This window comes from Gigantopelta aegis, chromosome 8, assembly GCF_016097555.1.
Source record: "Gigantopelta aegis isolate Gae_Host chromosome 8, Gae_host_genome, whole genome shotgun sequence".
NCBI classification, from domain to species: domain Eukaryota; kingdom Metazoa; phylum Mollusca; class Gastropoda; order Neomphalida; family Peltospiridae; genus Gigantopelta; species Gigantopelta aegis.
The window spans coordinates 79,424,605-79,449,236 of NC_054706.1; the positions used below are offsets into that span (position 1 = coordinate 79,424,605).

The 24,632-nt window shown below is 37.1% G+C and overlaps 1 protein-coding gene across 2 annotated transcripts; it reads left to right on the plus strand.

Moving 5' to 3' along the window:
• The first annotated feature begins 1,624 nt into the window (after positions 1-1,624).
• Positions 1,625-23,416, plus strand: LOC121378242 (AN1-type zinc finger protein 4-like). Of its 2 annotated transcripts, none has more exons than XM_041506322.1 (7): positions 1,625-2,062; positions 8,944-9,087; positions 11,374-11,563; positions 14,232-14,394; positions 15,815-16,699; positions 17,218-17,369; positions 19,049-23,416. In XM_041506322.1, the coding sequence occupies exons 1-7, from the start codon at positions 1,960-1,962 to the stop codon at positions 19,182-19,184; spliced, it is 1,773 nt and encodes a 590-aa protein (XP_041362256.1). In that variant the 5' UTR covers positions 1,625-1,959; the 3' UTR covers positions 19,185-23,416. The 2 variants fall into 2 exon arrangements, with proteins under 2 accessions (XP_041362256.1, XP_041362257.1); XM_041506323.1 differs by having other exon boundaries at positions 14,232-14,370.
• The last annotated feature ends 1,216 nt before the right edge of the window (positions 23,417-24,632 follow it).

Sequence of the window (24,632 nt, forward strand, 5' to 3'; positions counted from 1 at the left end):
GATCATATTGGGCTATGTTTCGTTCTAGCCAATGCACGACAACTGGTATGTCAGAGACCGTGGTATGTGCTATCCTGTCTGTGTGATACTGCATATAAAAGATCCCTAATTGCTACCAATGACAGAATTTAGCAGTATTCACTTCAAAGTTTAAGACTATATGTCAAAATTACCAAATGTTTAAAATCCAATAGTCGATGATTAATAAATCAATGTGCTCTAGTGGTGTCGTTAAACAAAACAGACTTGCACTTTACATTTTCAAAGAGTTATGGCCCTTGAACACAAAAATATGATGGGTCCGGTAGACTGCTTAATTGTTTATCAAATATATTTGCGAACTTTTGATAAGACTTGATAAGTATTACAAATATTATATATACATGTGTGTGTGTGTGTAGTAAAGCGGTCGCTTGATGCGTGGTCGGTTTGGGATCGATCCCTGTCGGTGGGCCCATTGGGCTATTTCTCGTTCCAGCCAGTGCACCACGACTGGTATATCAAAGGATGTGGTATGTGCTATTATGTCTGTGGGATGATGCATATAATTAATTTTCATTTCAGCGTATCTTCGTGCGTATATCCAATTAAGGTTAAAGCAAGCTGTCCTGGGCACACACCTCAGCTATCTGGGCTGTCTGTCCAGGACAATGGATTAGTTCTTAGTTGTAAGTGGTTAGTGAGAAAGCATTATAGAAACTTAAAGAAAAGTCCCCCCCCCCCCCCCAACAAAAAAATCCTAGCTACGGCCCTGGAAAGAAGATGTGTAGTTGTCTTACACCTACCCATTGAATCGTTAAAACTCGCTCTGGGTGTGAGCCGATACCGGGCTGCGAACCCTGTACCTAACTTTACCCCTCCCCCCCCCCCCGATCCCTACTAGAAACTTTGTTTTTTGCCCTCGATCTCAGTCAGCCCTCCCTAATGTCTACTTGTTTCCACCGTGCCGGCCCTACCCCCCCCCCCCCCGTGATAAATACCTTATTTTAATGTTTTATTAAATGTTAAATATATTTAATAATGTGTAAAAAAGATTTGGTTTTAAAAGTAGATCTAATATAGATAATTAATTATTCGGGGCTATTTAACAAACTTTACGTAAAGCAAAATTTGGCATTTTTATGCGGTCCCCTCTCCCCATGTTATGTTTAGTAACACTACACCCCCTCTAAAATCACTCGTCAATACTTTTTGACCAGTTTTTACTATTATTTATTTTATTTGTTTGTTTGTTTGTTTGTTTGGTTTGATATTAAATAGAACAAAATAGCAATAACCTACTGCATTTTACACTTTAAATAAAAATTAAAACGTTACATACCTCTTGACAATTAGTAACGGACCCCTCTTCCCTAAAGCTTTACGGGGTTTTTTTTGACAGCGCCTTCTGATAAATTTTACTGACTGATTATTTTGGCCCACAAAACTAATCCCGTTTTGTTTTTGTGTCATAATATTCCAAGCATGTGCAATTATTATTATTATTTAGCAAATGTACAACCAATACGTTTAGGGGTTTTTTGCAAACCAAAAGTTTATTCTGAATCTTTCTCCGTTTAATTTTACGATCCGGTTATTTGCACGTGACAAAAAATTGTTGTCAGTGACTACAACATACGGGTACTCGTAATGTCGTCGAATACCAATGTTCCTCCATGTTTTTGTTTTTGAGTAACTTTATGTGTGTGAAGAAATCAGATTTTTCGTTTGTATACTAAAACCACTTAAATTTACAACGATGGGTTATGAGTTAGGATATTGTTGTTTTGTAGAATAACTCATTATGGCGATTACTTAGGCAGCCAATAACGATTGTGCGATGTTGTTTTGGTTTAAGACAAAGCAGGGTCACGTTTGTCATGATGTGAAAATGCATGACCCTGCACATTAAGGGTTATACTAATCACGGAAATTCCTAGCACGAAAGGCAGGCCTCGGCTTATCGAGGACCTCCCTCTGATGGAGTTATTCGTTGAGACACTAACAGGAACAGCCTTTGAACTTCGTGTTTCGCCTTTCGAGACCATTATGTCCGTGAAAGCGAAGATACAAAGGCTGGAAGGTAAGCAAGAGATCAGTTTTGGAAATAATTCCCTTCCCCTTGGTTTATTGTATTAATATTGCATTAAGGACTACAAACCAAATAGTATTATTGTCTGGATTCACACTTTAACCCTTTAGGGTCATAGCCAAGTGGGTCTCCGACCACACAGCCACCCTTATAGGCTTATAAAACTTATAGGAATCATGTGTTGTGATGGAATGAACCGAACATCTAATGAATAAAACAAATATTTAGTCCCATGATTCCACATCCAGTATTCAGTGTTAAACTAATTTTTGTTTTACAAAAGCATCCTTGTGGAGGAAATTTTAAACAACAGTAATGTCATTAATAATAGTTTATAAATACAGCAAATAAAGTTCATATATGAATTGGTAAGTATTATTTTTGTGGGTTTTTGTAATTTTTATTATTTTTAGATAAGCTAATGGTGATTAAAATTAGGCAAAAAATCGAAAAAGTTGCATTTACTTACAGGCATTTGTGGCCAGCTGTCCAGTATTTATGCCCATTATTCCCGATAAGTGGTTTTCTGACCAGAATGTTTTTTAAAACCCGAACTATGATTCATATTGCAATATTTGGTGATTTTCTTTGTTGGTAAAACGATCAAATTTATTATCAAATCAGCTGTCACAATCAGCTATCGATCCCTGAAAATGACCGCGACTTGCTGCCATTGTTGTCAAGCGAAAATACTTGCCGAAAACCGCATTTTGAACTCAAAATTTCAAGGTATTTTCAATTGAAAAAATCAAAACAAAAGCCACCATTTTGAAAAAACCCACTTTTTTCTTTTATTATATTTCCGTTTCCGGTGAGTGTCGTGTACAAAATGGCGGGGAAATATGAATTGAGGAATGCACTGTATACAGTGTACAGTATGTCGACTGACATGACGTCGGGCGAGATATCTCGCCTGCAGTACTCAGAAGGTTAATAGACACAATAAAGGTTATATATTTTATATGAGCAATGAAAACATATTTATTTTTTACGGATTCGGCAATCTCCGATTGAAAAAAACTTCCTTATTTGGCGCCAAATTTGTCACGTGATCAGAACGGACATTCTGTCTTTCGTTTCCACTAACTATCGTTTGATATTTTGTCCTCAGTTGCAGATATAATTCGTTGTAGCTGATGATTTTAACTTTCTATTATTTCTGTCATTCTGTTTATTCAGCAGTTTTTTTATAAAATATTGTAAACTTTTCATTTTGGGGAGATATGAACACTTATAAAAACAACGGAAGTGGTAGTGTTTATCATTAAAATCATTTGTCTTGAGTGCCAAATAATATATACACCGCCTTTACAAAAATGAAACTACTTTTTATCAGCCGGCAATAATATTTTATTACAGTGATCGATTCATTTGATGAAGATGGAAATAACAAAAAATGTATCCGACATTAGGGGATCACTTTATAAACATCTTTATTGTTTTTCGTATATCTTGAAATTATTATTAAAAATAATAATATTAAAACTTTGATCGATTCAGCAAAACCGGAACTGCCCGTGAATGTCAGACCGATATCATCATTGGTTCAATTAAAAGACGAGTCTGCTTGTATTTCGTATTTATAAACCTTTTTGTAGGCAAAATAAGGAGTATGTCTTACCAACACACAACAATATGGTAACCAAATGACACAACCCTCCCCACCCCTTTTTTTTTTTTTTTTTTTTTTTTTGGTGTTGCTTTGCTTTGCTTTTTGTTTATTGGGGTGTTGTTGGTTTTTTTGAAGGGTGTGGTACCGAGTTGCCGCCCTCCTTTAATTTTCACCCAGCGAAAACACTGGAACCAGAAATGTACTTTACCAAAACACACCCATATTTAGTCAAACTGTACCCAGTACAAATTAGTTTGTGTCAGCGCCCTCAATAGTTTAAGAAGTAGCAGGCTACAACAGTGATGATAGCAGTGGGCAAAGCGGGGGGTCTGGGGGCCCTCCCCAAGAAACATTTGAAAAATCGAACCTCTGAGATGCATTCTCATGGCCTCTGTTAGCGCAAATCAGTCACCATCCATTAAATGCAGCAACTGAACAATTTTACTCGCTGAAAGTCACGTGTAACGACGAACCAACCACATCACCCAAAACGGTAACGCTGCTTGATAAAAATTTCGATGTGAACTAATCGCGTTTCAAGACAAATAAACAACTATTTTGGCACCTTGTTTGGATCCCTTTTGTAGGAGACTTTATTAAAGACTTTTTTTTTACCATCAATGAAAAGTAGGCAGCGCAAAAGCTGTTTCGGGCGGCGATTTGCCGCCGGAGACCGGGTACTTTTGAGGGCTCTGGTTTGTGTCCCAGGGAAGAAATAAATTATCAAACAAAATACCACACAAAAAGTTGATTCTGGGTCGTTTTGCCCTCGAACCATTTTGAACCCTGCATTGTTTCACCTGTAATCCAGACCTGCACAAATTGCATGAACGACCGTGTCGTTCATGCATCGGTTATGCTATTTTATTTGGCATAACTGATTTATCGTTCATGTAAAATTTACTGAATGATTAATCCCGGCAACGTACCAACATATTTTTATCACGAGTACAAACATTAGACTTGTTTCCGACACAGTGCTTTTTTGTAGTGCATAACGTAACCAGTCAAGTTTGTATAAATATCTTGCAAAGTATGTGCATTCCCATTGGTGGTTAGAAGGCGCTATAATCTCAAACCAGAGTCACAGTAACTCTATTATTAACTGTAATTCTGAATCGAATAGTGATGATGACGACATTGTCAGTGATAATGACAGTGACAGTATCAGTATCCACTGTTCCTCAGATGAGGAAGATGGCACCGAGTCTCCCACTCACGACTGAATGTCATGACATTATACACACATAAAAACACTTAATATTATAAAATTAATGGTAAGAGATTGCCTTGCAGTGAATTCTCATTTATTCACACGTAGTTGTGCACACATGATGATGTGTTTTATATAATAGGTGAAGCCTGACATTCACTATGTTTTGGTAATTTATTACAATAGTCCTAATCATTATTATTTTTAAATCTCTCAAACATTTGTATACATATATAAATTAAGTTTTGTTTTTTTAATTATAAAGAAAAACCCAGGTTATGCAAATCAAAATAGGTTATGCGAAATCTTTTGGCATAACCCCTTTTCAGGTTATGCAAATTTTTAATTTGTGCAGGCCTGTTAGTCCTATTCACCCAGGGTTGGTTTACCCTAAATATATGTACCGAGTCGTTTCACCCCTCTCCCTAAAGATAAATATATTTATTATAATTTTGAAAGTTTTTTTTGTTTTTTTTTCTTCTGCGTGTTTATTCATTAATTATTCATTACCAAATATTTGGTAATATTCTGTCTTTGGATGTTAATGCCTTATCAGCTGTTTACTTTCTGTTAGCTGGAGTTGGGCAAAATCAACATACCGTACTCGGCATTTGAACCTCAGCTGGGTATGTAGTATATTTAATAAGAAACCACAGCACATCAGTAGTATGCAGTGTGACTGTTATGAGTAATTATGAGTAAGAAAATTATAACATTATTTTTATCTATAACTATAAACATGCAATATATATAGACTGCAATGTGTGAAATCTAAAAATCAGTGGGGTGAAACAACTCGTTGATTTCAATAATACTGTCAACAAATAGACATGTTCTTTTCTTTTTCATTATATTTTTCCCCTTTAATTATTACAGATATGGTAATCGTTATCGCAATGCTAACATCTTCCATGCTGTGCAAAAATAATTTAGCAACGATAAATCAAAACAGGAAAATAAACAATTCAAGCTGTAACAACATATCACTACACTCAAGTAATTAAATTATTCACTGGACAGCAAATAATAACTCATTAAAACAAACAATTCTGTGCTCCGTGACTGTTGTTCACTAGTGCAGGTAGCGAAATTGTGTGATCCAATCAAATAAGAGCTTACAAAATGGTATGGACAGAAGTGTTGGGAGTGAAGGAAAACTAATATAAACTGATCAAGACTAGTTCACTTGTCAAATGGTTGGTCATGTGACAGTTATGGGAGTATGCTCTTAATAATTGTTGTGAAATTCATGTTGTGTTTTTTCATTCGGTAATGTTAATAATGAGCACTACACGGATGTCATCTGCCATTGAAACCTATATTAAATTGCCCAACTTCAAATGAAGATTGCTAATAGAAAGGGTTCTCATTGGCACGAACAACATACACCACTGCAAACATACATTATATAAGCATTTATTTTCACTCCAGAATTGTGAACATTTTATCTCAGTTTTTTGCTATATGACCGCATCTGCCTGTAGTACCGGTCCGAACAGGTGGTTCATTAAAGGGACACACCCTAGTTACGTTTATTTGTTAACCACTACGGCGTTTTTTTTTGCTATTAAACCCCATTTTTCACAAATAAAATTGCACTTTACTTACATTTTATTATTTAGAATACACATTTCCATTCACCTGAAGTGCTTTTTGGTAATCCTGATGTTTGTAAAACCACGAAATGCATTTTTTGCATTTTTTCACAAGATGCGTTGTCGAGAAAAAACCATTAAGCAAGCGAGGTCCAATCTATTTTTAGAGGGGATATTTCCATTTCAATGGCACAGACGTTGGTATATCACGTGACCGTTATCATTTTGGTTCGGTTTGTTTTCTCGTGCACGGTTCGCGCAATCAACATCCGATTTGTTTTTGTTCATTTGTGGTATTTTTCTTCACAGTTCATGAACATTTTCAGTAACAATAAAGTTCAGACAAGTAAGTGTCTCAATACAAAATGTTACAAACCCTTAAAACCAATAATTTTGCTAAGTCTTACGATATCTGGAGAGGGGATACAACCAGGACAGAACAGTTGGAACATGTCCAGGAGAGGTGAAATGAACGCACCCCAAGTCTGTGAAATTTGTCGTGACGTAGGCATTGTTGTGCTTCGAGCGACATCTACCGGTGACATCAGAATACAAACTTTCAAAATTATTTCAAGGAATTGGGACATGGGGATTCCCATGGTATTTATCGATATAAAACCTGCTTTTTCACTCCATTTGATAAAAACGTGATCTAAGTGTGTTACAGGTTTGTAGATTAACCAAATTATAATTTATTTTCGCTGGATGGAACTAGGGTGTGTGGCTTTAACCGATTCACTCCTGCTGTCTCTTGCGCTATACACCCATGTTCCAAAAGGTCAATGCACAATATTACAAAATAACATGGGCAAAATACAGCCAGAAGGCTTACCATTAAACATACATAGTTTTAATTCTTCCCCAATTCCTAGAAGTGAATATGTGAACCACAACATATGTCACAATTAGGAACTATAGTGGACCGTGATCAATGAACTTTTTTTAGCCATTACCAAATAGCAGACAAATTGTAACGTGAGTAGCCGTAACACAAGTAACCAACTATTTTGTATTAACTGTACAATTTCAAAACTCTTATCATATAAAGATACCTAACACCATAGCTATACACCAGTATATTCACTTAAATTATCATAACTGTTACAGTATGAGGAGACTTTAGATTTTAAGTGTGTTCATTTTTTGTTATGTTCTTTTTTGGTAACACTAGTAATCAGTGTTTACACATTCACAGTATGAAAACTAATCATCATATTTCCTTTTTCTTTTTTCATAATATACATTGATTATTTAACTAATAAAATGTAATAAAGAAAATAAGTGTTGAATGTATAATTATTAATCCTGAGCAAATCAAAAGAATTAGTATGGTAAAAATTTAACGTGAGTAACCGTGGAATTGCCCTAATACAATTTAACTAAATATAGTAATAATCAGATATGTCACCTAAAGAGGGAGCTTAAAAACACTAACTTTGGGGGGTTGGCATGGGGGCAGAATATTGATATTTACAAAATAGACATAACTGCAACATATGAGCCCCAAAAAGTTCACTAGCCGCCGGGCATGGCAATGATAGTTATTTACTAGCCCAACATTGAATATCACTAGCCATGGGAATGGGGCTACCATAATCTAGAAGCCCTGTACTAGCTAACTCATTTATTTTTTATGTAGAGTAATTAAAAATCATTGGTCATGACCCATTAAATCTAACACTGAGGACAAAATATCAGATTACAGTCAAGGGACAAGACTAAATCACTGCTCTGATCAAGTGAAAAATCTGCTGCCAAATAAGTGGTTTTTCGAACCGGAGATTACTGACAATAAAAATAAAATGTTTTCATTGCTCAAATAGGGGTGTTAGGGTTGACACCCTGCACAAGTGCTAAAAAACGTTAATATTTTGTTTGTTTTAATAATAAATAGATATATATATATTTCCCTTAATTAAACATGCAATGCTATAGTCTAAAGTAAATGTGTTTAAAAATAGATTTCTGCTGAATTTTAAATTGTTGAACCTGTGTATGTGCTTATTTGATTGGTCTTGATCATCTCTTCATGTTCCTAATTACATAAAATGATCTGAAGCACAAAAGTTGAAGCATATTTTTTTTTTTTTAAATGGTTTTCTATGTGTATTTACTTTATTTTTTAAATGGTTTATTGTTATATATATTATGTTACTGTGTTATTTCAGAAGCTTGAAGATGATAATTGCATCCAGTTTATTGACATATAATATATATAAACTGAATCAGTCAGAATCTCTACTGGTATTTCATTTTAGTATGTCTCAAAGGCACATAAGTGACATTGTATGTTGAGAAATTATTTAATCACTGAATCGCAGTGATGAATATGATTTCACTACTAATGTGGTATACCATGGTACATACCACAGTAATTAAAAAAACCCAACTACGTTTTTTTTTTCTTGTTACACAACCCTATTATATATATTGTGTTACTGTGTTATTTCAGGTATACCCATCTCCCATCAGCATTTAATATGGCAGTCTGTAGAGCTGGAAGATGACTATTGTCTCCATGACTACAGCATCCACAGCGGAGCAACACTCCGATTAGTGCTGGCGATGCGCGGGGGCCCTATCAATACTCGCAGAGGTAAACCGTCGCTGTGTGTATTGGTAGAATGCAGCCATTATGTAAACCATTGCTGTGTGTATCAGTAGAATGCAGTCATTACGTAAACTGTCGCTGTGTGTATCAGTAGAATGCATCCATTACGTAAACCTTTGCTGTGTGTATCAGTAGAATGCTGTCATTACGTAAACCGTCGCTGTGTGTATCAGTAGAATGCAGTCTTTACGTAAACTGTTGTTGTGTGTATTGGTAGAATGCAGTCATTACGTTTAGCACTTGCTCTCCTATCGATACTCGCTGAGGTAAACCGTCGCTGTGTGTATCGGTAGAATGCAGACATTGCGTAAACCGTCGCTGTGTGTATCGGTAGAATGCAGTCATTATGTAAACCGTCGCTGTGTATTGGTAGAATGCAGTCATTACGTTTATCACTTGCTCTCCTATCAATACTCGCAGAGGTAAACTGTCGTGTGTATCAGTAGAATGCAGTCATTACGTAAACCGTCGCTGTGTGTATTGGTAGAATGCAATCATTACATTTAGCACTTGCTCTTCTATCAATACTCGCAGAGGTAAACCATCGCTGTGTGTATCGGTAGAATGCAGTCATTACGTTTATCACCTGCTCTCCTATCAATACTCACAGAGGTAAACCGTTGCTGTGTGTATCAGTAGAATGCAGTCATTACGTAAACCGTCGCTGTGTGTATTGGTAGGATGCAGCCATTACGTAAATCGTCGCTGTGTGTATCGGTAGAATGCAGTCATTATGTTTATCACTTGCTCTCCTATCAATACTCGCAGAGGTAACCTGTGGTTGTGTGTATCAGTAGAATGCAGTCATTACGTAAACCGTCGCTGTGTGTATCGGTAGAATGCAGTCATTACGAAAACCGTCGCTGTGTGTATCGGTAGAATGCAGTCATTACGTTTATCACTTGCTCACTGTGATATGATGTGTATGTTTACTTATAGTACCGGTAGAGGACTCGACACTCGGGGAGATGGCGGAGTTTATGATGTGTATGTTTACTTATAGTACCGGTAGAGGACTCGACACTCGGGGAGATGGCGGAGTTTATGATGTGTATGTTTACTTATAGTACCGGTAGAGGACTCGACACTCGGGGAGATGGCGGAGTTTATGATGTGTATGTTTACTTATAGTACCGGTAGAGGACTCGACACTCGGGGAGATGGCGGAGTTTATGATGTGTATGTTTACTTATAGTACCGGTAGAGGACTCGACACTCGGGGAGATGGCGGAGTTTATGATGTGTATGTTTACTTATAGTACCGGTAGAGGACTCAAAACACTTATAGTACCGATAGAGGACTCGACACTCGGGGAGATGGAAGAGTTTATGATGTGTATGTTTACTTGTAGTACCGGTAGAGGACTCGACACTCGAGGAGATGGCGGAGTTTATGATGTGTATGTTTACTTATAGTACCGGTAGAGGACTCGACACTCGGGGAGATGGCAGAGTTTATGATGTGTATGTTTACTTATAGTACCGGTAGAGGACTCAAAACACTTATAGTACCGGTAGAGGACTCGACACTCGGGGAGATGGCAGAGTTTATGATGTGTATGTTTACTTGTAGTACCGGTAGAGGACTCGACACTCGGGGAGATGGCGGAGTTTATGATGTGTATGTTTACTTGTAGTACCGGTAGAGGACTCGACACTCGGGGAGATGGCGGAGTTTATGATGTGTATGTTTACTTGTAGTACCGGTAGAGGACTCGACACTCGGGGGGATGGCGGAGTTTATGATGTGTATGTTTACTTGTAGTACCGGTAGAGGACTCGACACTCGGGGAGATGGCGGAGTTTATGATGTGTATGTTTACTTGTAGTACCGGTAGAGGACTCGACACTCGGGGAGATGGCGGAGTTTATGATGTGTATGTTTACTTGTAGTACCGGTAGAGGACTCGACACTCGGGGAGATGGCGGAGTTTATGATGTGTATGTTTACTTATAGTACCGGTAGAGGACTCGACACTCGGGGAGATGGCAGAGTTTATTATGTGTATGTTTACTTATAGTACCGGTAGAGGACTCGACACTCGGGGAGATGGCGGAGTTTATGATGTGTATGTTTACTTATAGTACCGGTAGAGGACTCGACACTCGGGGAGATGGCGGAGTTTATGATGTGTATGTTTATTTATAGTACCGGTAGAGACACTCGGGGAGATGGCGGAGTATATGATGTGTATGTTTACTTGTAGTACCGGTAGAGGACTCGACACTCAGGGAGATGGCAGAGTTTATGATGTGTATGTTTACTTGTAGTACCGGTAGAGGACTCGACACTCAGGGAGATGGCGGAGTATATGGAGGCGAATCGAGATGAGATTCTTGACAAGCTGCCTAACAACCGCCATGTGACGCTGCTCGTGTTCAGGGAGGGCGACCAGCTCAACTTCTTCCGTGTAGTCGATCGTGGCGATGGCACGCTAACGCCGCTGTCGGAGACACTCAGGTAAGGGCAGCTCACTAGGTTGGACGGGGGGGGGGGGGGGGCAGCATCCTCGTGGCTGTTGATTTATAAAAGAGAAAAGCGTATATGTGCAACCTATACAGTGACAGTATCAGGCTTTTTGCCAGAAAATAATTTCAGGGTACATAATAAAAACGAAACAGATTACTAGGTGGTTATGGGTTTGAAATGTATTGAAATTGATCATTGCATTTTATGTGCTCTGAAATTTTTTAAACAGAAGTTCTCTTACTATAATGTTTTTTTAAATTATACAAATTTATCCATTAATATCCAGGATTTTAGGGTACGTAATGTTACCCTTCGTACCCTCTGGCAAAATCCCCGAGTATAGAATTACAAGTGTGTGTAACGATTTATAGAGTACCTGTACAGTCTTCACCAGGAAAGGCAAGTGATAATTCCTACTCCCCTCCAGACTTGCCTGGAAAGTTTTAGGAGAGTGACAAATTGGTCGCCATCCATTAATTTTTTTAATACATTATATTTTAAAGTTCATATAATTGCTCGCCATTTCAGGGGAGTGATCTTAAGCTTGTCTTGATTTTGTTCACAGTTAAGACTCTCTATATGTGCAAGCTTTGAACATATGCAGCAATGTGTTTAACCTTTAGACTACTGGATTAATTTTTGACAAGTTTATAATTTTTACTCACTTCACTTAAATGTTCATATTTGAATCGGTAACTATTATTTTCTTGGCTTTTTATAATTTTTATATTTTAGATCAGTTAATCACTTAATATTGATTAAAGTTAGGCAAACAAATAGAAAAAGTTGTGTTTACTTACTAGGGGCGACCATGAGTACTCAAGGGTCCGGGACCCGAGTACCCGACACCAGATAATAATGAGACTAAGGAATAAAGTAAAATAGCATTATGCATCTTAAATCCACCTCTGAACATGGATGCCAAATCATGCCATTGATAATACTGTATTCCACACGTTTCCCTTCATGTCTCATAGCTCTTTAATGTAACTGGCGGCAAGCATAATGATAAAATTACATTAAAAAATATAATTAACTGAAAGTTCTCTTCCTTGCACGGGTACTTGAGTGTTGTGAACGGACTCGAGTCTTGCTAGATTCGACCTGAGTACTCGAGTACTTGTGGAGACCCTATTACTTACAGGCATTTGTGGCCAGCTGTCCAGTATTTATGTCCATTATTCCCGACAACAGTGGTTTTCTGGTCAGAATTAAAAAACCCAAAACAAACTACGATTCATGTCCCAATACTGGGTGATTTTCGTTGTTGGTAAAACGATCAAATTTATTATCAAATTATCTGTCACAATCAGCTGTCGATTCCTGAAAATGACTGGCGAAAATACTTGCCAAAAACCACTTTTTGAACTCAAAATTCCAAGGTATTTTCCATTAAAAAACAAAAAAACTAAAGCTAGCATGCTGTCAAATAAACTTGTTTCCATTTTTAAAAAATTGTTTCTGGTGAGTGTCGTGTGCAAAATGGCAGGAAATATGAATTGGGGAATGCACTGTATACAGTGTACAGTATGTCGACTGGCGTGAGGTCGGGTGAGACATCTCGCTAGCAGTAGTCAGAAGGTTAATAGAACTACCTATAAGTGAAACCACTGATTGTATTTAATATAATTTATAGATATGTGTAAGCTTGAACATATGCAATAATGTATTTTATGTGCAGTCTTTAATACACAGTCACATATTCAGGGAATATTTTGAAAGTATTGCATTACGATTCACTACACAAGTTTTAGAGATCACTACACAATTATAAAACGTTAAATATTGTTTGCTAATCCGTTTTCACATTGGTTACAACTTGCCAATCACAGTTTAGAAAACTACCTTTTGCCTGGTGAAAATGACATCGTTTACCGAAATGATGTCATTTAGCAAAATAATGTCATATGTCGGTTACTTGATTTAACTATTTATCAATGAAACTTTGCATTCCTTCACCACACATCTCTCCATGAATTTACACAAACAATACTATAAATGTATACATGGCTAAACAAGAATATTATAATGTGTATTTTGTTAAATTATGTAGCTGACATTAATTATAAAAACTAACAACAAGTATATTTCCGATCATAAAAATATGAAACTAAAGAACCAGGTGTAAAATGTTTGTATGACAATCTACGTGCAGTCATACTATGTGACACAGTTCATCACCTGATCAGAGATAGAAATAAGCAGAATTTTTAATTTGTCTACCGGACAAGAACATTAAGAACTCTACTTGTCCAGCAATATTTTCACTTGTCCAAATAAATATTTTGTTTTATTCAAGTACAAGGACTGTATTAAAATTGATTTCTCGAAATTAAACTACATTGAAATGTTTCCTTGTCCACTGGACAACTGTTGAGGTACATTTTGCTTGTCCGAGCAGATTTTCACTTTCGACAAGTGCTTATTTCGAACACTGCTGATTGGAAGTCACGACTTCTCGAAAAACGTATTTCATATTTTTGGAGATGAATATTACCAAAATGGTATTTCCACCACTGCGATGCAATAAATAAGGTAATGCATTTCGTAGAACTGCCTGTATATACTAGCTGCAAAGATACAAGCGATATATCTGGCAGCAGATTCTGTACACGTGATGGACGGCCTGCTGATACTAATGACTCTCTGTGTTTTGCAGTGCGTCTGTCTACAACTTCAACGATGAGGATGATGACGAGGATTGCCCCGCCAAGGAGAAGACTGAAGAGAACGACAAGATGAAGGAGAAGATGACCAAACTCCGCGTCAACATGGAAAAACTCAGTATTCACAAGAAGGTTCGCACCACCAGCTTGACCCAGGTTTCAGTATTCAACGCGTTTCTAGGCTCGGCGAAAGTTAAAAGTCTATTTTGTTCTCCTCCATCCAAACATTTTTACAGCAGCACCAGCTTTAGCCCTGTTTAGGGGTGGGATGTAGCCCAGTGGTGAAGCACTCGCTTAATACGCGGTCGGTCTAGGTTTGAACCATTGGCTATTTCTTGTTCCAGCCAATGCACCACGACTGGTATATCAAAGCCCATGGTATGTGCTATCCTGTCTGTGGGGTTGTGCATATAAACGTTCACTTGCTACTAATGGAAAAATGTAGCATGTTTCCTCTCTAAGACTATATTATATATCAGAATTACCAAATATTTGATATCCAATAGCCGAGTGATCTCTCCAGTATTCAGGAAAGGGATGGAGGGAATCGGTAGAGCTGGTTCCACTTATAGGAAATACTTCGAAAATGTCTTGTAAACGGTGTCGGCCTAAATAAAAGGATGGCGGGTATTACTATCGCTGCCAATGGATGGCGGGCGTATTGAAAATTAATGTTAAGAGATGGTGGGGGCCCACCATCGCTTATGACATGTAGCGAGACCCATGTAATAAGTCTATGTGCTCTAGTGGTGTCGTTAAACAAAACAAACAAACAAATTGAGCCCTGATACAGATTTAACATGTTTCTATGCTCAGCGAATGTTAAAAGTTTGTTTTGTTTTACAACACCACTAGAGCACATTGATTATTAATCATCAGCTATTGGATTTCAAACATTTGGTGATTTTGACATATAGTCTTAAAAAAAAAACCTGCCACATTTTTCTGTTAGTAGCAAGGTATCTGTTATATGCACCATCCCAAAGTCAAAATAGCACATACCATGGCCTTTGATATACCAGATGTGGTGCAATGGCTGGAACGAGAAATAGCCCACTGGGCTATGTTCTACTTCCCTCTAGTAATTTTATTTCTTATCTGATCTTCATAAAACTTGCATATTGAAATAGGATCATGATATGTAGAGTAAGTTTGCGTTTCGCCTCTGCCTCAAAAGTTAAGGTCACTGTTACTAAATAGAAACATGTCGCCACTGTAGCAATTTCATTTCTCATCTGATTTTGATAAAATTTTACACACAAGAACAGAATCATGATATGTTGAACATGTGCACTGTTTGTCTCAGGGTCAACGGTCCGGGTCACCACTCTAGTGACTTCATTTCTCACCTAATTTTCATGAAACCACATACAGGACATTTTAATGAGTTCACATTTCACCTCTGTCAAAGGTCAAGGTCACTGTTACTAAAAATAGAAATTGTGACATCACTGCTCTATGTACTTCATTTCTCACCTAATTTTCTTGAAACTGCACAAACAGGAATAAGATCATAAAAGTGTGAATTTGCAGCATTTCTTATACTTGGTTAACTTATTGATTTTTGTTTCCTCAGAAGGCACCAAAACCACCGTCACCGGGTCAGGCAAGCTTTTCTTCGAGAGCCAACAGTCGGATGCGTTTGCGACAGATTCCCAGTGCAGCGGGCCGACCATGCAGTCAGACATTGAACAAAAACATGTGCTTACCGCCAGTTGGTCGCACCTTCAGTTCTCAGTCTCTGACGGACAAAAACAATTCGATAGAAACGGAAACATTTACACCAAGTGCAGTGGATGGTGCAAGAAACTGGTCAGATTCGTCTGACAAAATAGGGCAGACCTTGCATGTTCTGAATGAAGACAGTGCTATGGGTGAGACTCAGCCTGTGGTTGACTGCTCCCCCCCAGGTAAAGACGTCGACATCTCTAGTATAGCCTCAGGGTCTTCTCTCAAGAAAGATCTATACAGACTGAGCAGCATGGCAGATTCGAACCGGATGCTCCAATCTTCTGCGGCTTCCCGCAGGAGGGACTTGAACTTAGAAAGCTTGAAAGAGCCTTTCAGGCCTTCGCTATCATCGAAAGATAGTGCGAAAAAGAAGTCGTCTGAGTGCTCTTCGGAGAGTACGGTGAAAATGTCTGACCTGCCGTACAAACGATCGACGTCGTCGGCCAAGAAGGAGATATCTCTGGGACTGCGTGATTCTGTGTTACGGCCGACCACCACATCGAGATACCCGGGGATAGAAAGGCGTAAAGAGTTTGCTCTGGAGAGTCTTAGTACGAGTGAAGCGCGGGCGATGTCGGGTTTGCTGAAGCAGGCAGCGATTGAGAAGATTGGCTCGTCTCACATTGGTAGCTACGTGGCTAGTGCTAGCAAGACGCGCTTGAACAGCTATTCCATGGGAGGAAGCAGCTGTCAGGATGTGCGTATCCCCACACCAGAAAATGGCTTGATGGTGAGGGACATTTATTTTGACTGGCTCAAACTTGAGAAAAGTGGAAGTGAAAAACAAAACAAAAATTTGTCAATAAAACAAGGCTTTTGGGAGTAAATACTTTTGAACTGATAAAAAAGCTAACCAGAAGGCACATAAGAGTATAATCATCCTTTGGTAACATGTCTTCAGACCTTAGAATAAGTTGTGGACTTTAATCACAAGTGGAACATCTGTTTATGTAAAAATTAGAGTTCCAATTAGGGCAATAAAGGCAAAACTGGGTGGGGGTGGCGGGTTGTACATCCATAAAAAAAACTCCAATATAATTTTATGTTAATAGATGTTAACATGGTTTGTTTCTTACCATTAAAACCTAATGCAGAAGTCACTACATATTTTTTTTTAATGCAAGTATAGCACACACAATTACAGTTGGTAGAGAACTTGCCAGTAAATATCTTTTATTAAATCATCAAAGTTATTTACTGTTCATGCTTTTATTACAGGACGTTTATGGATTTTGCTTTTTTTTGTAGTCGGCACATCTGAGTCGCGTGTCCATGAACCAGGATACACGACTTGTGTCCCCCACTCACCACCTGCCACCCGTCAAAGCCAAAAAGAAAGCATCGAAACGGTGCTACGCTTGTGCCAAGAGGACTGGTCTGGCAACAAGTTATCAGTGCAGGTTAGAATATAAGTAGCTATCTTCTAATCTAAGCTTCTAAGGCCACCTGAGCTGAACACTCAAGTGACCTATTGCGATCTGTTTTTGTCCATCATCGCAAGTTGTGCATAAACTTTTCACATATTCACCCTCTCCAAAAGTGTTTAACGAGTTCCCGTCAAATTTATTAAATACGGTATGTCATTCTGACACACAGCCTTCAGGACCTGAGGGCAGGGCCCACAAGGGAGAAATTTAGCCAGTTTTGACAAATCTTCTCAAACTACTTGACCATTTCCAACCATATTTTAGTGGAAGCTTCCGTGACACATGAAAAAAAATATAGTGTGATTTGATCATTCTGACTTCCATGTGCCTGATTGCAGGGTCCAAAAGGGGAAAATTGACACAATTAAAAAAAAAGATTCTCAAACTACTTTACCCAGAGCTCGAACTTAATGATAGCATTGACGGCAGTTGACCTAGTTGTGATGTGAATTGCTGTGGGTCCCTGTCCTTAACGATGGCACTGATGGCAATTGACCTGGTTGTGACGTGAATTGCTGTTGGTCCCTGTCGTTAACGATGGCACTGACGGCAATTGACCTGGTTGTGATGTGAATTGCTGTTGGTCCCGGTCGTTAACGATGGCACTGACGACAATTGACCTGGTTGTGATGTGAATTGCTGTTGGTCCCGGTCCTTAACGATGGCACTGACGGCAACTGACCTGGTTGTGATGTGAATTGCTGTTGGTCCCGTCGTTAACGATGGCACTGACAGCAATTGACCTGGTTGTGATGTGAATTGCTGTTGGTCCCGGTCCTTAACGATGGCACTGACGGCAACTGACCTGGTTGTGATGTGAATTGCTGTTGGTCCTGTCGTTAACGATGGCACTGACGGCAATTGACCTGGTTGTGATGTGAATTGCTGTTGGTCCCGGTCCTTAACGATGGCACTGATGGCAATTGACCTGATTGTGATGTGAATTGCTGTTGGTCCCGTCGTTAACGATGGCACATTTTTTTGTTGTTGGATAAAAAATTATTGCCATCGGTTGAAGGAATTATTTTTGGTTTTTATATTTTATTGTAGAAATTACTGTTTAAAATTGCCATAGTTGAGCCTGTTGCCTACGGGAAAAATAGTTGAGAATTACCATAGGTAACAAATTCTTGTGTTAAAGCCATGTTGACCAATTCCAACCAAGCTTCCTTGGCACATGGAGAAATCAGTTTGTGGATTTGGTCATTCAGACCTCAAGGGGCCTGTTGGGCAGGGCAGGGCCCAAAAGGGGAAAATTAAGACAATTAAAAAAAAAAAAATCATCTTCTCTTCATCAAATGCAGAGTCTTCATATTAATGTTTATCTAATTTATTAATGCTATTTCTTCAACTTCTTCCCCAAAACTACTTGACATATTCCAACCACATTTTGTGGGAAGCTTCCTTAGCAGGTGAATAAAAACAAATTGTGAATTTGGTTATTCTGATTTCCAGGTACCTGAAGGGTGGGACCCAAAAGGGGTAACTTATGCCAATTTTAAAAACTTCTCAAACACATTTTTTTTGGAAGCTTCCTTGGCACATGGTGGAACACATTTATGAATTTGATCTTTCTGACCCATATAGATTTTTACTATTATGTTGGGTTTTTTTTTTTTTTCCATCTAATATATTTTATTTGCTTGTTTCAGGTGTGGGAACAACTTCTGCGCCACTCATCGCTATGCAGAGTCGCACAGCTGTACGTTCGACTATAAAACAGAAGGCCGCAAACTTTTAGAACAGAGTAACCCAGTAGTCAGTGCACCAAAATTACCCAAAATTTGACACCACTCTAATTAGCTTTATAGTACTTAAAATACCTTTTAACTTAATTAGTATAATATACTGCATTCAAATCAAAAACAAATCTGTTTCATTAAAAAAAGTTTTGTGAAGAAAAAATAATATTGGTTGAATATTTAAAATTATTTTCAGTTCACTTACTAATAAATATGTTTGCTCAGAGGGTACGTTATTGCTGCTGATGTTATTGTGTGGTTGCCCATCAACCTACGAAATATGAAAGAATGTCTTTCAGGAACCCATGCTTGTGATAATAATGTCAATATGGTGTATATTTTATTGTTGTTGCAGTGTAATCTTGTAGATGGTTGCTTAAAAATAATGTCACATGGCCATTATGGCCACAAATGGTTGTGAAATGTGTTCACATAATAATGTACGTTTTTGATGATATTTTTTTCTCCGACTATATTTGGCAAATATGTATTTAGTTAAGACCAAGAGTGTTTGTAGCATGGACAAATGCACATGACTTCGTTTTCATCTTTCTGTTTTGTTTTCATTACAGACAATATTCAAAATGTCTAGACATCATAATAAAATTTGTTTATTAGTTTGGAATACAGGTCAAAGATCGAAATTTGAGAATTATGATTATAAACATTACTTTAATGACTTGTAACAATTTTGCTTAATAGCTATTTTGTTTTTTAAAAAAGCCACCTGAGAAAGTGGTGCATTGAACCTACATTTTATTAATTCTCTTTTCCTCTTTCTAATCTTTATTTGCAATATAATTACAAGTATCTGGGAGGCTCTTGTCTTTAACGTGTTATTCATTGATAACTAGAAGACATGTTTTAGGCCGTGGATTTATAAGCACTGTAAAAGTGTATTAAGATCTCCGTTAAGTGCCATACAGAATATGACCATGTACTGTTGTCCATGTTACTTTTCACTGTTGAGATATTGGTTATTTCGTTTTTATAGACACATACAGTACTTTCTGCTTGCTGTGCACTGTATTAGAATATTGACCGTCTAGTATCATGAACAGGAGAGATCTGCCACACGATCAGTTAAATTGGATGTATTTTTGGTATAGACATTTATTGAAATATTCTTATTTGGTCTGTCATGTGCAGTATGGTGTGACTGCCGTGAGGTCAGTGATGTCAGAATACTATTTGGACATTTTATCATGTGTGTGTGTGTGTGTGTGTGTATGTATTGCGTGTCATTTACTCGAGTGATAGAGTGCCACATTATAGTGAATTTTATCGTCGTCTGACAATGGCTAGATTTTCACTCCAGGTTTTTGCTAAATACTTTTCGGCTTTTGGGGACAGAATATTGTGATCATAGTTTTCAGTCTTGATTTGCAGTTACGTTTGTGGAAAATGTTTCAGTTTTACATTATGTTATTGATTGTAATTACTGAAGTCATTTATTTGCTACCAACCTTTTTTCCTTCTATTACATACTAGAGGTTTTCATAAAACTTCATAGACTACAATAAAATCATGAAGCATCGACTTGAGAGCACTATTTTTTTGTTTATTAAATTTATTCAGGATGCAGACTTACATGTACACATTAAATTAATTTTATATTCAATAGTAGCATTACTGTTTTGCAAAATACAAATACCCATATTTACCAAGCTACGAACATGAACCTGCAAATCAATGTTCATATTAATCCCAGTGTGCAACCTAACTGTATGCATTGTCCACACTGGGGGGTATTAATAATGCAAGGAGATAGAAACAGCGTCAATTCATGAAGCAGTATGATGTGATTTCATTACGACAGGTTGCATCCATGGCCATGTCCGCTATCAGGTCAGGTCATGGGGCTTAATGTGTACATTCAGAGCAAGCTGTTGTAGCACACACCTGTCATGGCCGCAGGTGTCCACTTGCGCCGGCTTCTCCATCCAGAACGGGAATGTCCTCTATCACATGCATTCACTTTTATTGGTCAGTGCCATCTGTTGAGAATGTAGCAGTTGTGATGGAACCATGGTTGACAGTGCTGAACACTAAAATCAGCAAGATCTTCACAGTATATGACATCAAACCAGCATCGTTGTCCAGCGATGAGCATTCTAACGGCTTCAGTTGGTGTCCAGCAGTTGTAGTGTTTTGATGGAAGGTGGAACACTCACAACAGTAGTTTTTATACGGTCTGGCTGTCTGAAATACATGTGAAAGGAATCCATTTCACCAAGTGGTTCTTCCAAGACACAAACTACATGGGTTGATGAGAGACCTGCTAGCAATACAGTGCTTACTACTTATACACATAAATGGATAACAAGTACAAATATCGGTCCAGTGCTGATTGTATCTATCAATTGGGCATTGCATTATTGATGCTTCCTAGTATATTTTCATTTAGTATGCTTGAAAAGCAATAATTTGGAACTTAAGTATTCAGTACATCATTTACAATATAATTGACAGTGCTAAAAGTTTATTTTTTCATTCATTGATCTTGGTCAAATGTACATTTTTATTATGAGCATTTTTAGCTATATCTGAATTAGTCTATGGTTTAGATAATCATCAGGATATTCTTGGCTTTCTTAACTGACAGATCTGTCGCTGTAAACCATGTAATTAAAACATTTATTACAATCTCTTCACTTGTTATATTAAACCAACAATTAAAATGTATTACACTTGTACACAGTATGTTCTTGCACTTAATATATTTCAAAATGGCATGTTTTTTTTAAACAATCCAGTATAATTATAGGTTAATACTTCTATTGAATTGGATTGGTGAATTTTTATGAAATTAATAATATATATATTGGAGACTAAAATTATTCTTATAGTGAACCTATTACTAGAACTATTCTTATTGTATTTAGTTTTCTTTATTTTTGAGTGGGAAAATTGATGAATTGTAGTGCAACATATTCTTTACATTAACTATACATGCAAGAGATGCTTTTACTGCGCGTGATTAATATCTTTTTTTCAGAAGGTAAATAATTTGTTTTGATAAAAAAAAAACCTTATTCCATCTTACCACTTGTTTTAATAATTAAAAATGAAATTGCTAAAAATTCATTCTAAGTGTTCAGAAAAGAAGAAACAAAATCTACCTCTAAAATATTGCCTGTATTCACATTAAGAAGAAATAAAATTACAATTTTAAGTTGTTACAATCTATTATTATTATTTTTAATGTTGCCATTGTAGACAGAGAGAGGAATCAGTAGTTGAGTCAGCAGGTGTATTACTGTATTATATTTTGACATTTTCTGTCTGACAGCCTTTTATCACATTTCAGAGATTTCTTTGTCGTTAATTACGAATATTGAACCAACATGCAAGTGCTACTACATGTGTGATGCATGCACTGCTGGAGTATTCGGGACGGCTGTGTAAGGGGTTAACCACCACCTTTCCAAAGTTGTTCTGTCTTGAATCAAACAATGCCTTCAAAATTACTAAGATGCAATATTTCTCTAATTCCACATCACCAGTTTTGGTAATTTGCAGCCCCGCTATGTCTTATGTAGCACTTCGAATTGTGTGCCTTAGTATTTACAATTCAGTTCTAATTTTTTATTTTATTTTATTTTATTTATATTTTTTGGGTATAGCCTCAAATTCTAGTAATGTATACTACAGATGTAATATTGACATACAGAATTTTTAGATTCTTTTTACTGAAAAACATTTGGGCAATTAATATACTGGTTATGATTTTATATTTACTTTTTAATGACATTGGGTATCAATTTTTAAAAAAAAGAGGAAAAAAAGGTGTAGTGTAATGTACTTATCAAGTACATACTGACAAATATACAGAGATAGCGGTTTTAAAAAATATATTATTTGTATGTTTATTTAATAAAATTTTGTTGTTTAACAAGTATACATACAAGATTATTTTAATTCATACTGCACTCTGTATTTCAGATCTTACGTTGAAGTGCTTGTTATGTTTGTTTTGTTGATTGAAATGGTATATTCTGTTTGTTTTGTGCAAGAATGAAATGCTTTTCTGATTCAGGAATGGTCTTTAATATACCTCTGTATTACCACTTAAGTTGAGGACAAGAAGATATTAATCCAAATACAATGTTTCTGTATCTATTAAATATATTAGTTTTTTGAGGGATTAGATTTGCTAAAAAAGAAAAATATAGACTTCATATTACAGTATGTTACTGTTGTTAACATTTTTTGCGTAACTTCCAAATAACACTGTGATTGAATATTGTGCACTAATAAATCTTACATTTGTCCTAATGTATGTTTTTGTATTGTCTTTTTAGATCCAATGGCCTAAAGAGCCAGAGGATCTCTGTAATGTATATATTAAGCCAGTTGTTTATAAAAACATCAACAATAACAATAAAACCCCACCCACCTGCCAGTGTAATTTAGTAATATGGTAGATGATGTGTCCTAGGATAAAACTAGTGCATTCAAGTTACTTTTATACCAATAAGAGTGGCAGTTAGATGCCATGAAACAGGTCATTGTCATAGGTGTCAGAAGCGGCATTACTAGCATCTTCCAAGGTCTTCTAATGTTCATTCCTTGGTGTGGGGAAGGGAAACGGGTCATTGTCTTATTTAGCTATACCAGTGGGACCACTGGTTCTCTGAATGGGCCATCCAAGCAGAATTGGTCAAAAGGTATATGCTAAATAATATTATTTCAAGAATTTTTTTTGTTTCGTTTTATTTAATGACACCACTGGAGCACATTGATTTATTAATTGGCTATTGGATGTCAAACATTTGGTAATTTGGACATATAGCCTTAGAGAGGAAACCAGCTACAATTTTTCATTAGTAGCATGGGATCTTTTACATGCACCATCCCAGACAGGACAGCACATACCACAGCTTTTGATATACCGGTCGTGGTGCACTGACTGGAATGAGAAATAGCCCAATGAGGCCACTGTCGGGGATCGATCCTAGACCGACCGTGCATCACCACTGGGTTATGTCCCACCCCCTACTTTTAAAGAGGTTTATGGAGAAGGAATATATGATACCTTGGGTTGTTTGATACCTAACATAAGGTTACATCAGCACTTGGTGTACACAGATATGAGGAATGTATGATACCTTGGGTTTTTGATACCTAACATAAGGTTATATCAGCACTTGGTGTACACAGATATGAGGAATGTATGATACCTTGGGTTTTTGATACCTAACATAAGGTTATATCAACACTTGGGTGTACATATAATGGAGAAGCAATGTACAATGACACCTCAGTATATTTTAAATTATAGCCATTTGGTGTCTGAGATTTACCAAGAAAAGGAATGATTGTATATTGACGACACCTCAGCACATTTTATACTATGGCTGTTTCTAACATGCTATTTCAGCATTTGGTTAAGAGAAAACCTGTTGTTAATTTAGAAACAAGGGATCTCTTATATGCACTTTCCTATACCAGACAGTACATAACACAGCCTTTGATGTACCATCTGTAGGAC

Coding starts and splice junctions, on each gene's coding strand:
- LOC121378242 (XM_041506322.1), top strand. CDS start 1,960: ATGGAGTTATTCGTTGAGACACTAACAGGAACAGCCTTTGAACTTCGT. Junction 16,700..17,217: donor CACCAGAAAATGGCTTGATG/GTGAGGGACATT, acceptor TTTTTTTTGTAG/TCGGCACATCTGAGTCGCGT. Junction 17,370..19,048: donor GCAACAAGTTATCAGTGCAG/GTTAGAATATAA, acceptor TGCTTGTTTCAG/GTGTGGGAACAACTTCTGCG.